This window comes from Schistocerca piceifrons, chromosome 8 (genome assembly GCF_021461385.2).
Source record: "Schistocerca piceifrons isolate TAMUIC-IGC-003096 chromosome 8, iqSchPice1.1, whole genome shotgun sequence".
NCBI lineage: Eukaryota > Metazoa > Arthropoda > Insecta > Orthoptera > Acrididae > Schistocerca > Schistocerca piceifrons.
In genome coordinates, this window is record NC_060145.1 from 17,264,773 (window position 1) to 17,280,152 (window position 15,380).

General features: G+C 44.1%; 1 protein-coding gene across 2 annotated transcripts in view; it reads right to left on the reverse strand.

Annotated features, from left to right (window-relative positions):
• The window catches only part of LOC124711662 (UDP-glucosyltransferase 2-like), a 65,271-nt gene extending 50,792 nt beyond the window's left edge, over positions 1-14,479 (reverse strand). The window contains exon 1 of one of the 2 annotated variants that reach the window (XM_047241853.1): positions 14,289-14,479. In XM_047241853.1, the coding sequence (XP_047097809.1) occupies positions 14,289-14,313 (25 nt within the window). In that variant the 5' untranslated portion in view covers positions 14,314-14,479. The remainder of the gene's footprint in view (positions 1-14,288) is intronic. The other variant, XM_047241852.1, reaches the window with a different exon arrangement.
• Between the last annotated feature and the right edge of the window lie 901 nt (positions 14,480-15,380).

The window sequence follows — 15,380 nt, forward strand, 5'->3', positions numbered from 1 at the left end:
ATCTAAGATCGGTCATAAAGGCAAACATTTATGAAAACTATTTAATTCTGTAGTAATGCAGGGCATCTAGCCACTGTAATTTTAATCTGCCGTCCTCCATTAATTTTCATGGTGGTTCCAATAAAACTTGAATATTGATCACATCTATGTTTAGGATTTACTGTCAAAATGAAATTAACAAGTTTTGTAACAAAGACCTGAATGCTAAAATCGGAACGCTTTGTTCGATCTTAACGATCGACATTTCACATAGAAGCGCATCATTAAAATGACATACGTTGTAAATATCAACTCTGCAACTTTATTTGTTTAAGAGACTTAGTAACTTTAAATTATCAGTATTTACAATTAAGCATCAGATCATCGTTTCCTCCACTCAAAACACAGTGAACGATAAGAGCATGACACCTTGTTGAATCATTATGTAATACAATATTTGTTGTATAGTTTAGTGCATAATAGTTACTTTACTTCTTTATGTATTTGTCAGAAAGGACATTGGTGCAAGGCTACTGCCCTTGACATTCAAAGCTAAGAAGGAAATTGTATTGGTTTTATGTAAAAGAATTTAACTTTTAATATGTAATGGATATTATTGTTACTTTATTTAGAACGTGAAAGTGGTCACGCTTTGGTTATTTAAATATGTTAAAATGTAAAATAATGTAGAATCAGCTGTAGCCAATCAGATGGACGGCTTCAGGAAAGAGAACTGCCCTAGTCAATTGAGTGACGATATTCGGCGGAAAACGCGGCCGGTGACGGGCAGAGAGGGACAGTTCTATTCGAGACACCAAAGGGGACAGTTCGGCTGGTGAGACCAAAGTGTACAGTTCGTCTGGAGACACCAGAAACAGTCAGTGATGGTGGAGACGCGGAAGCGGACGGTCGGCGTTTAGGTAGCTAGGAAATGAGACGACTCAGAAAATTTCGCGTTGTGTAGTATCGCGGGACTTAGTCTCTGAGCGGTGAGCAGCCGCGCGCCTGGTATGAACTCTAGCTTTTCGCGAAGATAACGAGGTGGAATATTGACTTATTTCGCGATGAGATTGTGAATGATCGAACTGTATCAAATGGATATGCGCTCGAGTGTGGCAGTGACTCTAAATACTATCACTTCCGCCGGCCGGGGTGGCCGAGCGGTTCTAGGCTCTACAGTCTGGTACCGCATGACCGGTACGGTCGCAGGTTCGAATCCTACCTCGAGCATGGATGTTTGTGATGTCCTTAGGTTAGTTAGGTTTAAGTAGTTCTAAGTTCTAGGGGACTGATGACCTCAGAAGTCCCATAGTGCTCAGAGCCTCTGTCACTTGCGCTATTAGTTTGCTTCCTAAATAAACATTATTCTAACCAAATCGCAACTGTGTGGCCTACATCATTTATGGGTCGTTAATTTAGTTCCCGATATTATTATTACTGTCAAGTTATGTATGCTGTATGTTATATATAGAGGGGTCCAAAAAAAGTATCCACTGTTTAAAAGTCCACAACTGGCAAACTAATTGACGGAGTTGTCTCATCTTTGGTAGTGTAATAGTTGTAGTTCCGGCAATCGCCACACAAGCTTTGTATTGCGTTGTTTTGTTTTGTCAGATGACAGTCGCTAGATAGTCAGTGTTTTGTTCTTAGTTGCACCTAATTACTCGAGTAAACATAGCTAGCGCAAGGCTTACATTCGATGAAAGGAAGTCAGTTTTGAAGTGGTATTTTAAGTACGAAAACATTAATTAGGTCCAACGGTAATGGCGAAATGAGTATCAAGCAGAGCCACCGACACGTTTAGCGATTCGTCGTATTCGAGACAAATTTGAAGCCTAAGGCTGTGTTAAAGATTTACACAAACAACGATCTGGACGACCTGTAACAGTAACAAGTCCAGCTAACTCCCGTCGTGTGTTACAACAATTCACTCACTCACCACAAAAGTCTGTGAGACAGTGTGCCCGTGAAACTGGAGTGAGTCGCTCAAGTGTTCGGTGAATTTTGAAGACAGCAAAGTGGAAGTGCGACATCCCACGATTGCTACACGCAATGAACGAGGACGACCCAGATCGTAGAATGGAGTACGGCGAGTGGTTTACTAACATGGTGCGCAACGATGAAGTTTGCAGAGATGATTGTGTGGTCTGACGAGGCACAGTCCAAACTCAGTGGTACAGTAAATCGCCACAATTGCATCTACCGGGCCGCCGAAAATCCGAACGTCAATGTAGACAAAACCGTGAATTTGCCAGGAGTAAATGTGTGGTGTGGGTTGTCTTACCGGGGCCATTCTTCTTTAATGGCACAGTTACTGGTGAGGTGTACTTTCAGAAGCTTCAGACATCCATTTTACCTGCCATCCGAGACTTGTATGGAGACAGAAGAGTTTACTTTCAACAAGATGGTGCCCCAGCCCACTACCAAAATCGTTTTAGGGCGTATCTCGACGAAAATCTACCAGGAATATGGATGGGCCGCAGAGGTGCTGTGAAGTATCCACCACGTTCCCCAGACATAGCTCCTCTGGACTTTTACCTGTGGGGAACACTAAAGGACGTCGTTTATCGACAAACGCCACGCACATTGGATGAACTTTGAGAATCCATCGTACAATCATGTGCAAATATCCAAATGAACACGTTGCAGTCAGTAGTTCGTGCTGCAGTTCGGCGGCATCGTTTGTCTGTCGATGTTAATCGTGACCATTTCGAACACCTACAGTGATATCTTTAAGTTGGACTTTGAACTACACTGTCACCAAAAATGAGACAACTCCGTCCATTAGTTAGCAAGTTATGGACTTTTAAACGGTGGATACATTTTTTTGGACCCCTCTGTATGTTATATTCACTTTGTATTTCGCAAACTTGCCATCAGCCAGACTATTTAACCAAAGGGTCACAAGTGTGTAATTTAGGGCGTGTAATGCGACATGTACGGTTCAACCCCTAGACGAGTTCGAGCCAAGACATCTCTATGGAGAGGAACCGCATTTGAGCCCGAACGTCTATGGGATGTTAGCTCCGACTGCCTGGTTGACAACCTGGATCCATGACTTCGTGGGGTCTGCGCCACACTCAAACCCTACCATCAGTTCTTACCAACTGAAATCGGGACTTATCTATCAAGCCCAGGGCTTTCCGGTCGTCTAGGCTCCAATGGATATCGTCATGAGCCCACGAGACGCACAGTAGGTGGTGTCGTGCTATTAGAAAGACGCTCATGTCGCTCGTCTACTGCCATAGCCTGTTAACGCCAAATTTCGCCGCACTCTCCTAATGAAAACGTTCGTTGTACGTCCCGCATTGATTTCTGCGGTTATTTCACACAGTGTTGCTGCCCTGTTAGCGCTGACAACTGTACGCTGCTACTCTCGGTCGTCAAGTGTTGTCCGTGGTGAGAGGTGATGCTTGAAATGTGGTACACACTGTGGGGCGGCGGTTAATTTGTAAAAAATCTATCTAATTGCTGTATAAATGCTTGCATGTTGAATCAGTTTCTGGCTTTTAGAATGTTGTTGATGCTGTCTTTCGCCGTTCTCAACACTGGCTCTCTATTTAGTTTTTAGCACCCAGAAAGTGATTTAACAAAACGTGGAGCCAGTAATTAGAGATCCTAGTGCCCACTTCATCTGAGAATACCATTATAGCTGCAGCTTATAGCTCTGAGTAATTAGGAGATTGTCCGGGATTTCTAATCAAAAACGGTTTTCCAAACTAGTTGAGTATATTTTGAAATTCACTGATAAAAAACACAAGTATCCCTACAACCTAACTAACAGAGCAGTTCAGAGTCTAATGCGCTGATGCAACTATAAATGTCCGAATTAAATGTTAAAAAGAATGCTCGCCATAATTTTATGAAAATATTTCATCAAACGCCACGCTAAATATTTGGTAGAATGTCTGTCCCGCGACGGCACGTGAAAATACGACAATACGCAAACTGAAGCTAGATAATGAAAATCATCCCAGAATTAACACTTCACTTGAAATGTTTTCATGGTTCCGCATATCTCTAGTAACTTAATACGGCACCCGAGGCTGTTTGTAGCAGTGATACCGATGCAACGCGACTCCCGACACAGATGGCGTGTCATTCAGCGTCTGGAGAGAACTGGGGCCTTCCTTCCTCGCGCAGCGTTCTTATATATAAAGCCGCGGTGCGGACGGCTAAGGGAACGCCTGATCAAATCGGCTCTCCCGACTAGCCGCTGGGCTAGTAACGCACCACTTCAAGTTACATAATAATTTATAGCTTCTTTTGCTGATGGCCAATGAAGCTCTTAATTTAAACGTGCATTCAGCACGCAGGTAAGTATTGATAATAAAATTTTGACGTGGCTAAGTTAAATATTTTGGGCGAGAGAATTAATTTAATTACACTGCACGCAGTAGATAAGCTCTGAACTGGCCCTTTTGAGATCCGCTATCGCTATAATTTTATAGGTATTCAAAAGAAACTTTTCACATCTTCATAGTCATAGCGGACCTCCAACCTATTTAAATCTAAACATCCTAGCCTTATTTATTAGCCTACTTAATCTATCTTGCTTCCTTCAGTTTTGAGATGAAAACCAGAAAATCATGAATTTCCACTAAAATCTTAATTTATGAAATCCAAAGTACTGTTTTTATTAAATCATTATGAAAGATGAATCTAAATATAAATTTTGAAATCTCTAGCTCTTTTCTGTTGCGCCAATAATTTTTTCAGAAAAACGTCCAAATTTCGAAAATGGCTGAAGTTATCGAACTGATATTTAACTCACATTAATTTAGTATTATTCCTGACATGCTAGAAAAGTTTTAGGTCATTTGCTTGATTTTTAACGTATTGCGCAACATTTATGACGTCAGAGCTACACTCCTGGAAATGGAAAAAAGAACACATTGACACCGGTGTGTCAGACCCACCATACTTGCTCCGGACACTGCGAGAGGGCTGTACAAGCAATGATCACACGCAAGGCACAGCGGACACACCAGGAACCACGGTGTTGGCCGTCGAATGGCGCTAGCTGCGCAGCATTTGTGCACCGCCGCCGTCAGTGTCAGCCAGTTTGCCGTGGCATACGGAGCTCCATCGCAGTCTTTAACACTGGTAGCATGCCGCGACAGCGTGGACATGTACCGTATGTGCAGTTGACAGACTTTGAGCGAGGGCGTATAGTAGGCATGCGGGAGGCCAGGTGGACGTACCGCCGAATTGCTCAACACGTGGGGTGTGAGGTCTCCACAGCACATCGATGTTGTCGCCAGTGGTCGGCGGAAGGTGCACGTGCCCGTCGACCTGGGACCGGACCGCAGCGACGCACGGATGCACGCCAAGACCGTAGGATCCTACGCAGTGCCGTAGGGGACAGCACCGCCACTTCCCAGCAAATTAGGGACACTGTTGCTCCTGGGGTATCGGCGAGGACCATTCGCAACCGTCTCCATGAAGCTGGGCTACGGTCCCGCACACCGTTAGGCCGTCTTCCGCTCACGCCCCAACATCGTGCAGCCCGCCTCCAGTGGTGTCGCGACAGGCGTGAATGGAGGGACGAATGGAGACGTGTCGTCTTCAGCGATGAGAGTCGCTTCTGCCTTGGTGCCAATGATGGTCGTATGCGTGTTTGGCGCCGTGCAGGTGAGCGCCACAATCAGGACTGCATACGACCCAGGCACACAGGGCCAACACCCGGCATCATGGTGTGGGGAGCGATCTCCTACACTGGCCGTACACCACTGGTGATCGTCGAGGGGACACTGAATAGTGCACGGTACATCCAAACCGTCATCGAACCCATCGTTCTACCATTCCTAGACCGGCAAGGGAACTTGCTGTTCCAACAGGACAATGCACGTCCGCATGTATCCCGTGCCACCCAACGTGCTCTAGAAGGTGTAAGTCAACTACCCTGGCCAGCAAGATTTCCGGATCTGTCCCCCATTAAGCATGTTTGGGACTGGATGAAGCGTCGTCTCACGCGGTCTGCACGTCCAGCATGAACGCTGGTCCAACTGAGGCGCCAGGTGGAAATGGCATGGCAAGCCGTTCCACAGGACTACATCCAGCATCTCTACGATCGTCTCCATGGGAGAATAGCAGCCTGCATTGCTGCGAAAGGTGGATATACACTGTACTAGTGCCGACATTGTGCATGCTCTGTTGCCTGTGTCTATGTGCCTGTGGTTCTGTCAGTGTGATCATGTGATGTATCTGACCCCAGGAATGTGTCAATAAAGTTTCCCCTTCCTGGGACAATGAATTCACGGTGTTCTTATTTCAATTTCCAGGAGTGTAGTTACAGCGGACTGGCTGGCACACAATGGAAACTGATGTGAATTTACTACAGCGTGAGTAGGCTGCTTCCCTACAACACGGCACACCCTTGACACGAATTCCCTAAAGATTTCCGAAATAAAATGTTCCATGCGTCTAGTCCCAACTACCATTCTGCACTCAAACTCTGTTAATTCCCGTCGTGCCATCATAATCACGCCAGAAAGCTTTTCACGTGAACCACCCGAGTGCAAATGACAGTCCGCCAGTGCACAGACTTTTTACACCTTTTGCACGCGATACTACCGCCATTTGTGTACCTGCATATCGTATCACTATCCCGTAACTTATGTCACCTCGGTCTACAGCGTGCAATATTATAACAGCACAAGTTTTGTGTAGTTGATGACGATATATCTAAATCGCGATTCTTCAAAGCTCTAAACATGGTGTATACACAGACGACGACATATTGGCGAATGGGATTAAGATTCTATTTTCCTTTTGGCACTGCAAAACATTTGAAAATTTTGCACGGATATTTAGATGTCCATTCTAATGGCGAAATCAATAAATGGACGACGATATTGAACACATTCTCCTAAAATAACGATTTTTCCCATAATGGCGATAATGTGTTGTATATAGACCTTCAGTGTGTAGAATGTGGTGTCACCCGTTGACATCACCCGGAGGGCGTCTAAGTTGGCGAAGGAATTGCAAGTTTCCCTCAGATGCCGATACCCGTCGTGTGGAGTCGGTGGAGCAAATGGCGCGCGCCTGCTGAGCCACATCCCTGGGACTCCGTACTACGAGCGTCCCCTGCCACTGTGATATGTTGTTGTTGTGGTCTTCAGTCCTGAGACTGGTTTGATGCAGCTCTCCATGCTACTCTATCATGTGCAAGCTTCTTCATCTCCCAGTACTTACTGCAACCTACATCCTTCGGAATCTGCTTAGTGTATTGATCTCTTGGTCTCCCTCTACGATTTTTACCCTCCACGCTACCCTCCAATACTAAATTGGTGATCTCTTGATGCCTCAGAACATGCCCTACCAACTGATCCCTTCTTCTAGTCAAATTGTGCCACAAACTTCTCTTCTCCCCAATCCTATTCAACACCTCTTCATTAGTTATGTGATCTACCCATCTAATCTTCAGCATTCTTCTGTAGCACCACATTTCGGAAGCTTCTATTCTCTTCTTGTCCAAACTAGTTATCGTCCATGTTTCACTTCCATACATGGCTACACTCCATACAAATACTTTCAGAAACGACTTCCTGACACTTAAGTCTATACTCGACGTTAACAAATTTCTCTTCTTCAGAAACGCTTTCCTTGCTATTGCCAGTCTACATTTTATATCCTCTCTACTTCGACCATCATCAGTTATTTTACTCCCTAAATAGCAAAACTCCTTCACTACTTTAAGTGTCTCATTTCCTAATCTAATTCCCTCAGCATCACCCGACTTAATTCGACTACATTCCATTATCCTCGTTTTGCTTTTGTTGATGTTCATCTTATATCCTCCTTTCAAGACACTGTCCATTCCGTTCAACTGCTCTTCCGTCCTTTGCTGTCTCTGACAGAATTACAATGTCATCGGCGAACCTCAAAGTTTTTACTTCTTCTCCACGAATTTTAATACCCACTCCGAATTTTTCCTTTGTTTCCTTTACTGCTTGCTCAATATACAGATTGAATAACATCGGGGAGAGGCTACAACCCTGTCTCACTCCTTTCCCAACCACTGCTTCCCTTTCATACCCCTCGACTCTTATAACTGCCATCTGGTTTCTGTACAAATTGTAAATAGCCTTTCGCTTCCTGTATTTTACCCCTAACACCTTCAGAATTTGAAACAGAGTATTCCAGTTAACATTGTCAAAAGCTTTCTCTAAGTCTACAAATGCTAGAAACGTAGGTTTGCCTTTCCTTAATCTTTCTTCTAAGATAAGTCGTAAAGTTAGTATTGCCTCACGTGTTCCAACATTTCTACGGAATCCAAACTGATCTTCCCCGAGGTACGCTTCTACCCAGTTTTTCCATTCGTCTGTAAAGAATTCGCGTTAATATTTTGCAGCTGTGACTTATTAAACTGATAGTTCGGTAATTTTCACATCTGTCAACACCTGCTTTCTTTGGGATTGAAATTATTATATTCTTCTTGAAGTCTGAGGGTATTTCGCCTGTCTCATACATCTTGCTCACCAGATGGTAGAGTTTTGTCATGACTGGCTCTCCCAAGGCCATCAGTAGTTCTAATGGAATGTTGTCTACTCCCGGGGCCTTGTTTCGACTAAGGTCTTTCAGTGCTCTGTGAAACTCTTCATGCAGTATAATATCTCCCATTTCGTCTTCATCTACATCCTCTTCCATTTCCATAATATTGTCCTCAAGCACATCACCCTTGTATAAACCCTCTATATACTCCTTCCACCTTTCTGCCTTCCCTTCTTTGCTTAGAACTGGGTTTCCATCTGAGTTCTTGATATTCATACAAGTGGTTCTCTTCTCTCCAAAGGTCTCTTTAACTTTAATGTAGGCAGTATCTATCTTACCCCTAGTGAGACAAGCCTCTACATCCTTACATTTGTCCTCTAGCCATCCCTGCTTAGCCATTTTGCACTTCCTGTCGATGTCATTTTTGAGACGTTTGTATTCCTTTTTGCCTGCTTCATTTACTGCATTTTTATATTTTCTCCTTTCATCAATTAAATTCAATATTTCTTCTGTTACCCAAGGATTTCTATTAGCCCTCGTCTTTTTACCTACTTGATCGTCTGCTGCCTTCACTACTTCATCCCTCAGAGCTACCCATTCTTCTTCTACTGTATTTCTTTCCCCCATTCCTGTCAATTGTTCCCTTATGCTCTCCCCGAAACTCTGTACAACCTCTGCTTCTTTTAGTTTATCCAGGTCCCAACTCCTTAAATTCCCACCTTTTTGCAGTTTCTTCAGTTTCAATCTGCTGTTCATAACCAATAGATTGTGGTCAGAATGCACATCTGCCCCTGGAAATGTCTTACAATTTAAAACCTGGTTCCTAAATCTCTGTCTTACCATTATATAATCTATCTGATACCTTTTAGTATCTCCAGGATTCTTCCAGGTATACAACCTTCTTTTATGATTCTTGAACCAAGTGTTAGCTATGATTAAGTCATGCTCTGTGCAAAATTCTACAAGGCTGCTCCCTCTTTCATTTCTTCCCCCCAATCCATATTCTCCTACTATGTTTCCTTCTCTCCCTTTTCCTACTGACGAATTCCAGTCACCCATGACTATTAAATTTTCGTCTCCCTTCACTACCTGAATAATTTCTTTTATCTCGTCATACATTTCATCTATTTCTTCATCATCGGCAGAGCTAGTTGGCATATAAACTTGTACTCCTATAGTAGGCATGGGCTTTGTGTCTATTTTGGCCACAATAATGCGTTCACTATGCTGTTTGTAGTAGCTAACCCGCACTCCTATTTTTTTATTCATTATTAAATCTACTACTGCATTACCCCTTACCCCTATTTGATTTTGTATGTATAACCCTGTATTCACCTGACCAAAAGTCTTGTTCCTCCTGCCACCGAGCTTCACTAATTCCCACTATATCTAACTTTAATCTATCCATTTCCCTTTTTAAATTTTCTAACCTACCTGCCCGATTAAGGGATCTGACATTCCACGCTCCGATCCGTAGAACGCCAGTTTTCTTTCTCCTGATAACGACGTCCTCTTGAGTAGTACCCGCCCGGAGATCCGAATGGGGGACTATTTTACCTCCGGAATATTTTACCCAAGAGGACGCCATCATCATTTAATCATACAGTAAAGCTGCATTTCCTCGGGAAAAATTATGTCTGTAGTTTCCCCTTGCTTTCAGCAGTTCGCAGTACCAGCACAGCAAGGCCGTTTTGGTTAATGTTACAAGACCAGATCAGCCCATCATCCAGACTGTTGCCTCTGCAACTACTGAAAAGGCTGCTGCCCCTCTTCAGGAACCACATGTTTGTCTGGCCTCTCAACAGATACCCCTCCGTTGTGGTTGCACCTACGGTACGGCCATCTGTATCGCTGAGGCACGCAAGCCTCCCCACCAATGGCAAGGTCCATGGTTCATGGGCGGGGGAAGGGGGGTACGAGCCGTAATATTTATTATATAGTCATAAAATCGTAGAAAAATAGGTCTACATAATGAAGCCTTAGTTATAATGCGTCTCGAAATTTTTAAGCATAGTACCCATGAATAGTTACTATCCTTCCTTTCACATATTTTTCTGCGCATCTGTAGCGACAACAGTACTTCACCATCGCTATTACACTATCAACAAACGGTGAAAACACAAAAAATCTCTTGATATTATAAACTTCAAACTCTGCGGAAAGCACACACGCACAGCGAAGTACCGAAAACACGTGACAGTCCATGTTCAATGTTAACAACATGCGCAGAAGGCAATGCTCACTCCAGAGATAATTACTCTATGGGTTGGTTGCAGGTTACGGTACGTTGTCATTTGATGAAAGAGAGCGTAACATTTCCATTAAAAATAAATAACTTTCTGCCTACGTATTGAGATTACGTCACGCTATGTATATTTAAGACGCATTTACTCGCGCTCAAGATATACGTGGCGTTCCAAAAACAATATTCAGAGTTTAAACTGCTACGTTACATTATCATTTTTGTAGTTTGCTACCGACGCCTGCGCGCGTATTTCAATCCACACGTAGTAATCGACACTGACTTATGCGAAATAACTAAATTAATTCTACAGCACAACAGTTACGCAGAAAGTAGGTAATGGTGCAGCTGATACACTCTTCATCACGGGAGTCATGTGATCGAGACACGATTCGTGCCCTGTGACGATACGGTGCGGGAATGGAGGACCCCCAGCGCCTGATACCGCACCAGGTGGTGGAGAGTCAGTTTCTCTGTGGCTCTGTTGCCACCTGGGAGCTGCCGCAATGCCCAGCGACAACAAGCCTTCCGCTAGTCCAGGCTGCCGTGGCGCGTTATCTGCTACTCCGTTAGCACAGCTGTGGAGCTGGTGCGTAGTCTGCCACTCGTGAATGCGACGGTCGTCTCGAGTGAACCATTCGACACGGCCCTAGCTCTCATCTCAAGAGGACCCACCTCGCCGGCATGGTCTTTGCCTGTCTCGCCTATCCGTTCTGCCTTTATCAAATTCCTGGCACCAAACACACACCTCTTTTCATGACACTATACTCATCCCGTAAACTTCCACTAGTTGCCGATGAAGTGCAACTGGGTTATGTTTAGTTCAAAAATGGTTCAAATGGCTCTGAGCACTATGGGACTTAACTGCTGAGGTCATCAGTCCCCTAGAACTTAGAACTACTTAAACCTAAATAACCTAAGGACATCACTCACATCCACGCCCGAGACAGAATTCGAACCTGCGCCCGTAGCGGTCGCGCGGTTCCAGACTGTAGCGCCTAGAAGCGCTCGGCCACTCCGGCCGGCTGTTTTGTTCAAACGTTATAAACCTAGCTACACTTCGATCTGCAAACGCCACCATCTTTCCGTCAACGCCTCCATCCAACGCCTCCAACGCAGCGACGCAGACACACAGGTACACACGTTCAACAATGGGCGCCGTTTGAAACCTTTTATCTTTTCTTGTATCGAGACATTCACTTTAACTGCTCAACCAACAATAATGGTAAGGTCAGCTCAATGATTTCTTACTGCCTTGTGACAACACAGCCCCACTACTTGCTACATCGCAAAGTAGAAAGACAACTTTGCACATTTCTTAATATTAGTTGTACCATGTTAAAGCGAAACACCGAACAGTACTGTACTTATTCCCGCGCGTGTTACTTGGTGATTTCATTACATTCATTAGCTTTGTCCCTTGAAGAATGTATAAAACGTGAAAAATAGTAAGAGCAAATAATAAGTCAGACAACAGCCAAATCCGCAAGAGCGTGGTGAAAAACAGCATTGGCATCGGTCATGTAAACCAGGAGGTTAAATGCGATTTTCACAAGGGGCAAATAATTTTTACCGGAAAATCGACTCCAAAATCATTTGAAAGTAGAGTACCCCGACCTCAAATTCATGAACGTTGATGCAGGTGCGGTGCGTCAGATACGAGTGGAAGAGACGCAGGAACTGGGACGAGATTGCCATTACCTGGGAGTACTGGTGAAAGGAGAGGGTCAGAACTCTCCATTACATTGATTAAATATTACACTGAGTATCGAAAAGAATATAAACAACTCCAGACTGTTCTTTGACTTGTGTAAGATTCTGCGATTCTCTATCGAAATAAATAAGCACTCAGATATCGATAGTTACAATCTGATGGCGAAACACGGGAGCCTGATTCTAAGCATTGTTGTGAGACAACGTCTGTCTGCGAGAGTAAAATTTCAGTATTGTTGGTCGAGAGTTCGGAGACAGAAGACGTGTTACGCTGCCCTCTCGTCGGTGATGGTAGATCTTACTGTACTCAAGACCTGATTTCATTTATGTGGCCAGGAGAGATTTAGATAGCTTAACTACCCTTGAAGACGGAATTAGAGGTAAAATTCGCAAGTATAGCGTAAAGCGCAATTGCAGGGTTAGGCTCGTGATTGTTAGTCCGGGTTTGCAATAAAGAAGCCTCCTTATCCTGCAAATAATAATAATTATGTTCCACATCTAATTCATAAATATGCTGTGGTTATTAAATGTTAATGTAACTTTGAAATTGAAATAATCTGTTAATCTGCCACTTAGCCATTATTGATACTTATAAGTCACAGCTGCAAAATACTAACGCAAATTCTTTACAGACGAATGGAAAAGCTGGTAGAAGCCGACCTCGGCGATGATCAGTTTGGATTCGGCAGAAATGTTGGAACACGTGAGGCAATACTGACCCTACGACTTATCTTAGAAAATAGATTAAGGAAAGGCAAACCTACATTTCTAGCATTTGTAGACCTAGAGAAAGCTTTTGACAAGGGGTCACCAATTTATTATTGGAAGGCAGCGTGGAGGGTAAAAATCGTAGAGGGAGACCAAGAGATGAATACACTAAGCAGATTCAGAAGGATGTAGGTTGCAGTAGGTACTGGGAGATGAAGAAGCTTGCACAGGATAGAGTAGCATGGAGAGCTGCATCAAACCAGTCTCTGGACTGAAGACCACAATAACAAGGTCATTGTCAGGCATTTCGCCATTATTAATACTTAAGTAGGAGATCACGGGTTCGAGTGCCGGTCGGGGCACACATTTTTATCTGTCCCCGTTGACGTATGTCAACGCCCGTAAGCAGCTGAGGGTGTTCATTTCATTGTAATTTCATTCTAACGAGCTGCTTGGTCACCGATGGTATCTGTTCTTTCGGACATGTCCGAAAAAACAGATACCATCTTAGTAAATATAAAGACCTGCTTTTGTTACCGTGTTTAAGGTGCTTCACTATTCCGAGGACATACGTCGCTCTGCATGTTAATATATTCTTTTATGCGTAATTTTAAGACGACACTGTGAGCTCAGAATGAATCTACCACTATGCAGAGGAGTCGACGCTTGTCTGAAACTTCTTGTCGAGTTGAAAGTGTTTGTGGGACTGGGGTTCGAACATGGGACCTCACCCCACGCTGGCAGCGCTCTTCCTGGCCCAGAAATCAGGGCACGCCTCACGCCACAGGAAGTATCAGGGTTCTAATCACGGTCCGGGCATTCAGTTTTAATCTCGCAGGAAGAGACGTAATACTGTATATGCCCCGATTCCTGTCATAGTTGCGAGACAGCATCGCTGCATAAGCGTGCGTAACAAAGTCTGTGTATTAATTGTGGGAGCAATATTTTCTCTGTGGTGTAATTTTTGGTACCTTGATAAAAAGATAGTAAAATAAAATAAAATAAAATAAATATCTGGGGATATTACTGGTTCTGGAAAGGTAGGTATCAGGCATACAGTTTTAGCTCTTCAAACGTGATCGAGACGCCATGTCTTCCACCAACACCGAAACTAGATTATCTTCCGCAGGATGTTTCTTTGACGTACCTGTTTCCTTGTCATGTCTTCGCATAACACGACGGAACGGTACTGATTTTTACCACACCGCGCACGAGAAAGATCAGTTCTGACGGGCAGCAACGTACAACGGAGCGACACTCGGGTGCTGTCTGTACAACGCCCGCTGCTCAACGCTGCAGCACTGGAGATCGTCTCCCGAGTCCCTGACACTGCGCGTATTACGTCAGGCTGCGGCGAGGCCAGACAGAGTAATCGCACAGTCGTGTAACGCCGCCGTGAGCGATAACTCTGAGATAGAGCGGGAACTAATGATAAGGTGTATGCCGAGCGAAAACGAGATGCATTTTCTGCGATAATTTGTGCGGTCTTTGTGACTGGTCAGGCAGCATTCTCAATATTAATAAAGAAAAATACACAGTGCTACAAGTTCACTGCTGACGTCCATTTATACGCAGCAGTGTTGAGATTCGTACCGAACTCGCCCTAAGCAAGGCGCAACGAGACGTTCAGCTGTCGGAAACACCTGAAACTCGTGGTTTCAGCAGTTAACCTGTCTCTTAGCTGCTCACAGTTTCCACTTCCAAGAGTTTCCTCCAGCTTCGGGCAACCGGCAGTGAGTAGCTTTAGGATTAGACACTGTGTCGTGACAAGCTTTATTGCTATCCAGTGAACACCAAGAAATACACTGAATCCAATGACTGACACTGGGGATGCCATATTCCTCAGTGCGATATTTCACGAGAGTTGGAAAGAAGTCTCCAGTATTAACCCTGTTACTCCCTCGCTTCAAGAGATAATTCACTCCGTCGTATTGAAAAGTTAAATGAATAAATAAGTAATAAAGAAACAGGTTCTTCTCCTAAGGAGTAAGGTACAATATCTGAAAAAAATGAGAGCGCGACTTACATCTACGTCTACATGTAAATCTATACTCCATTACGGTGTGTGGCGGAGGGTTCGGTCGTATCGCTATCTTAGCTCCCAGTCACAGGTCCACCCGCGAATATTGCGTGGGAAGAGTGACAGTCCGTAAGCTTCTCTGATATTTTCGTCACTGTCATTTCGCGAATCGTATGTGGGGGAAACAATATGTTTCCCGTATTTTCATGCAACGTACGC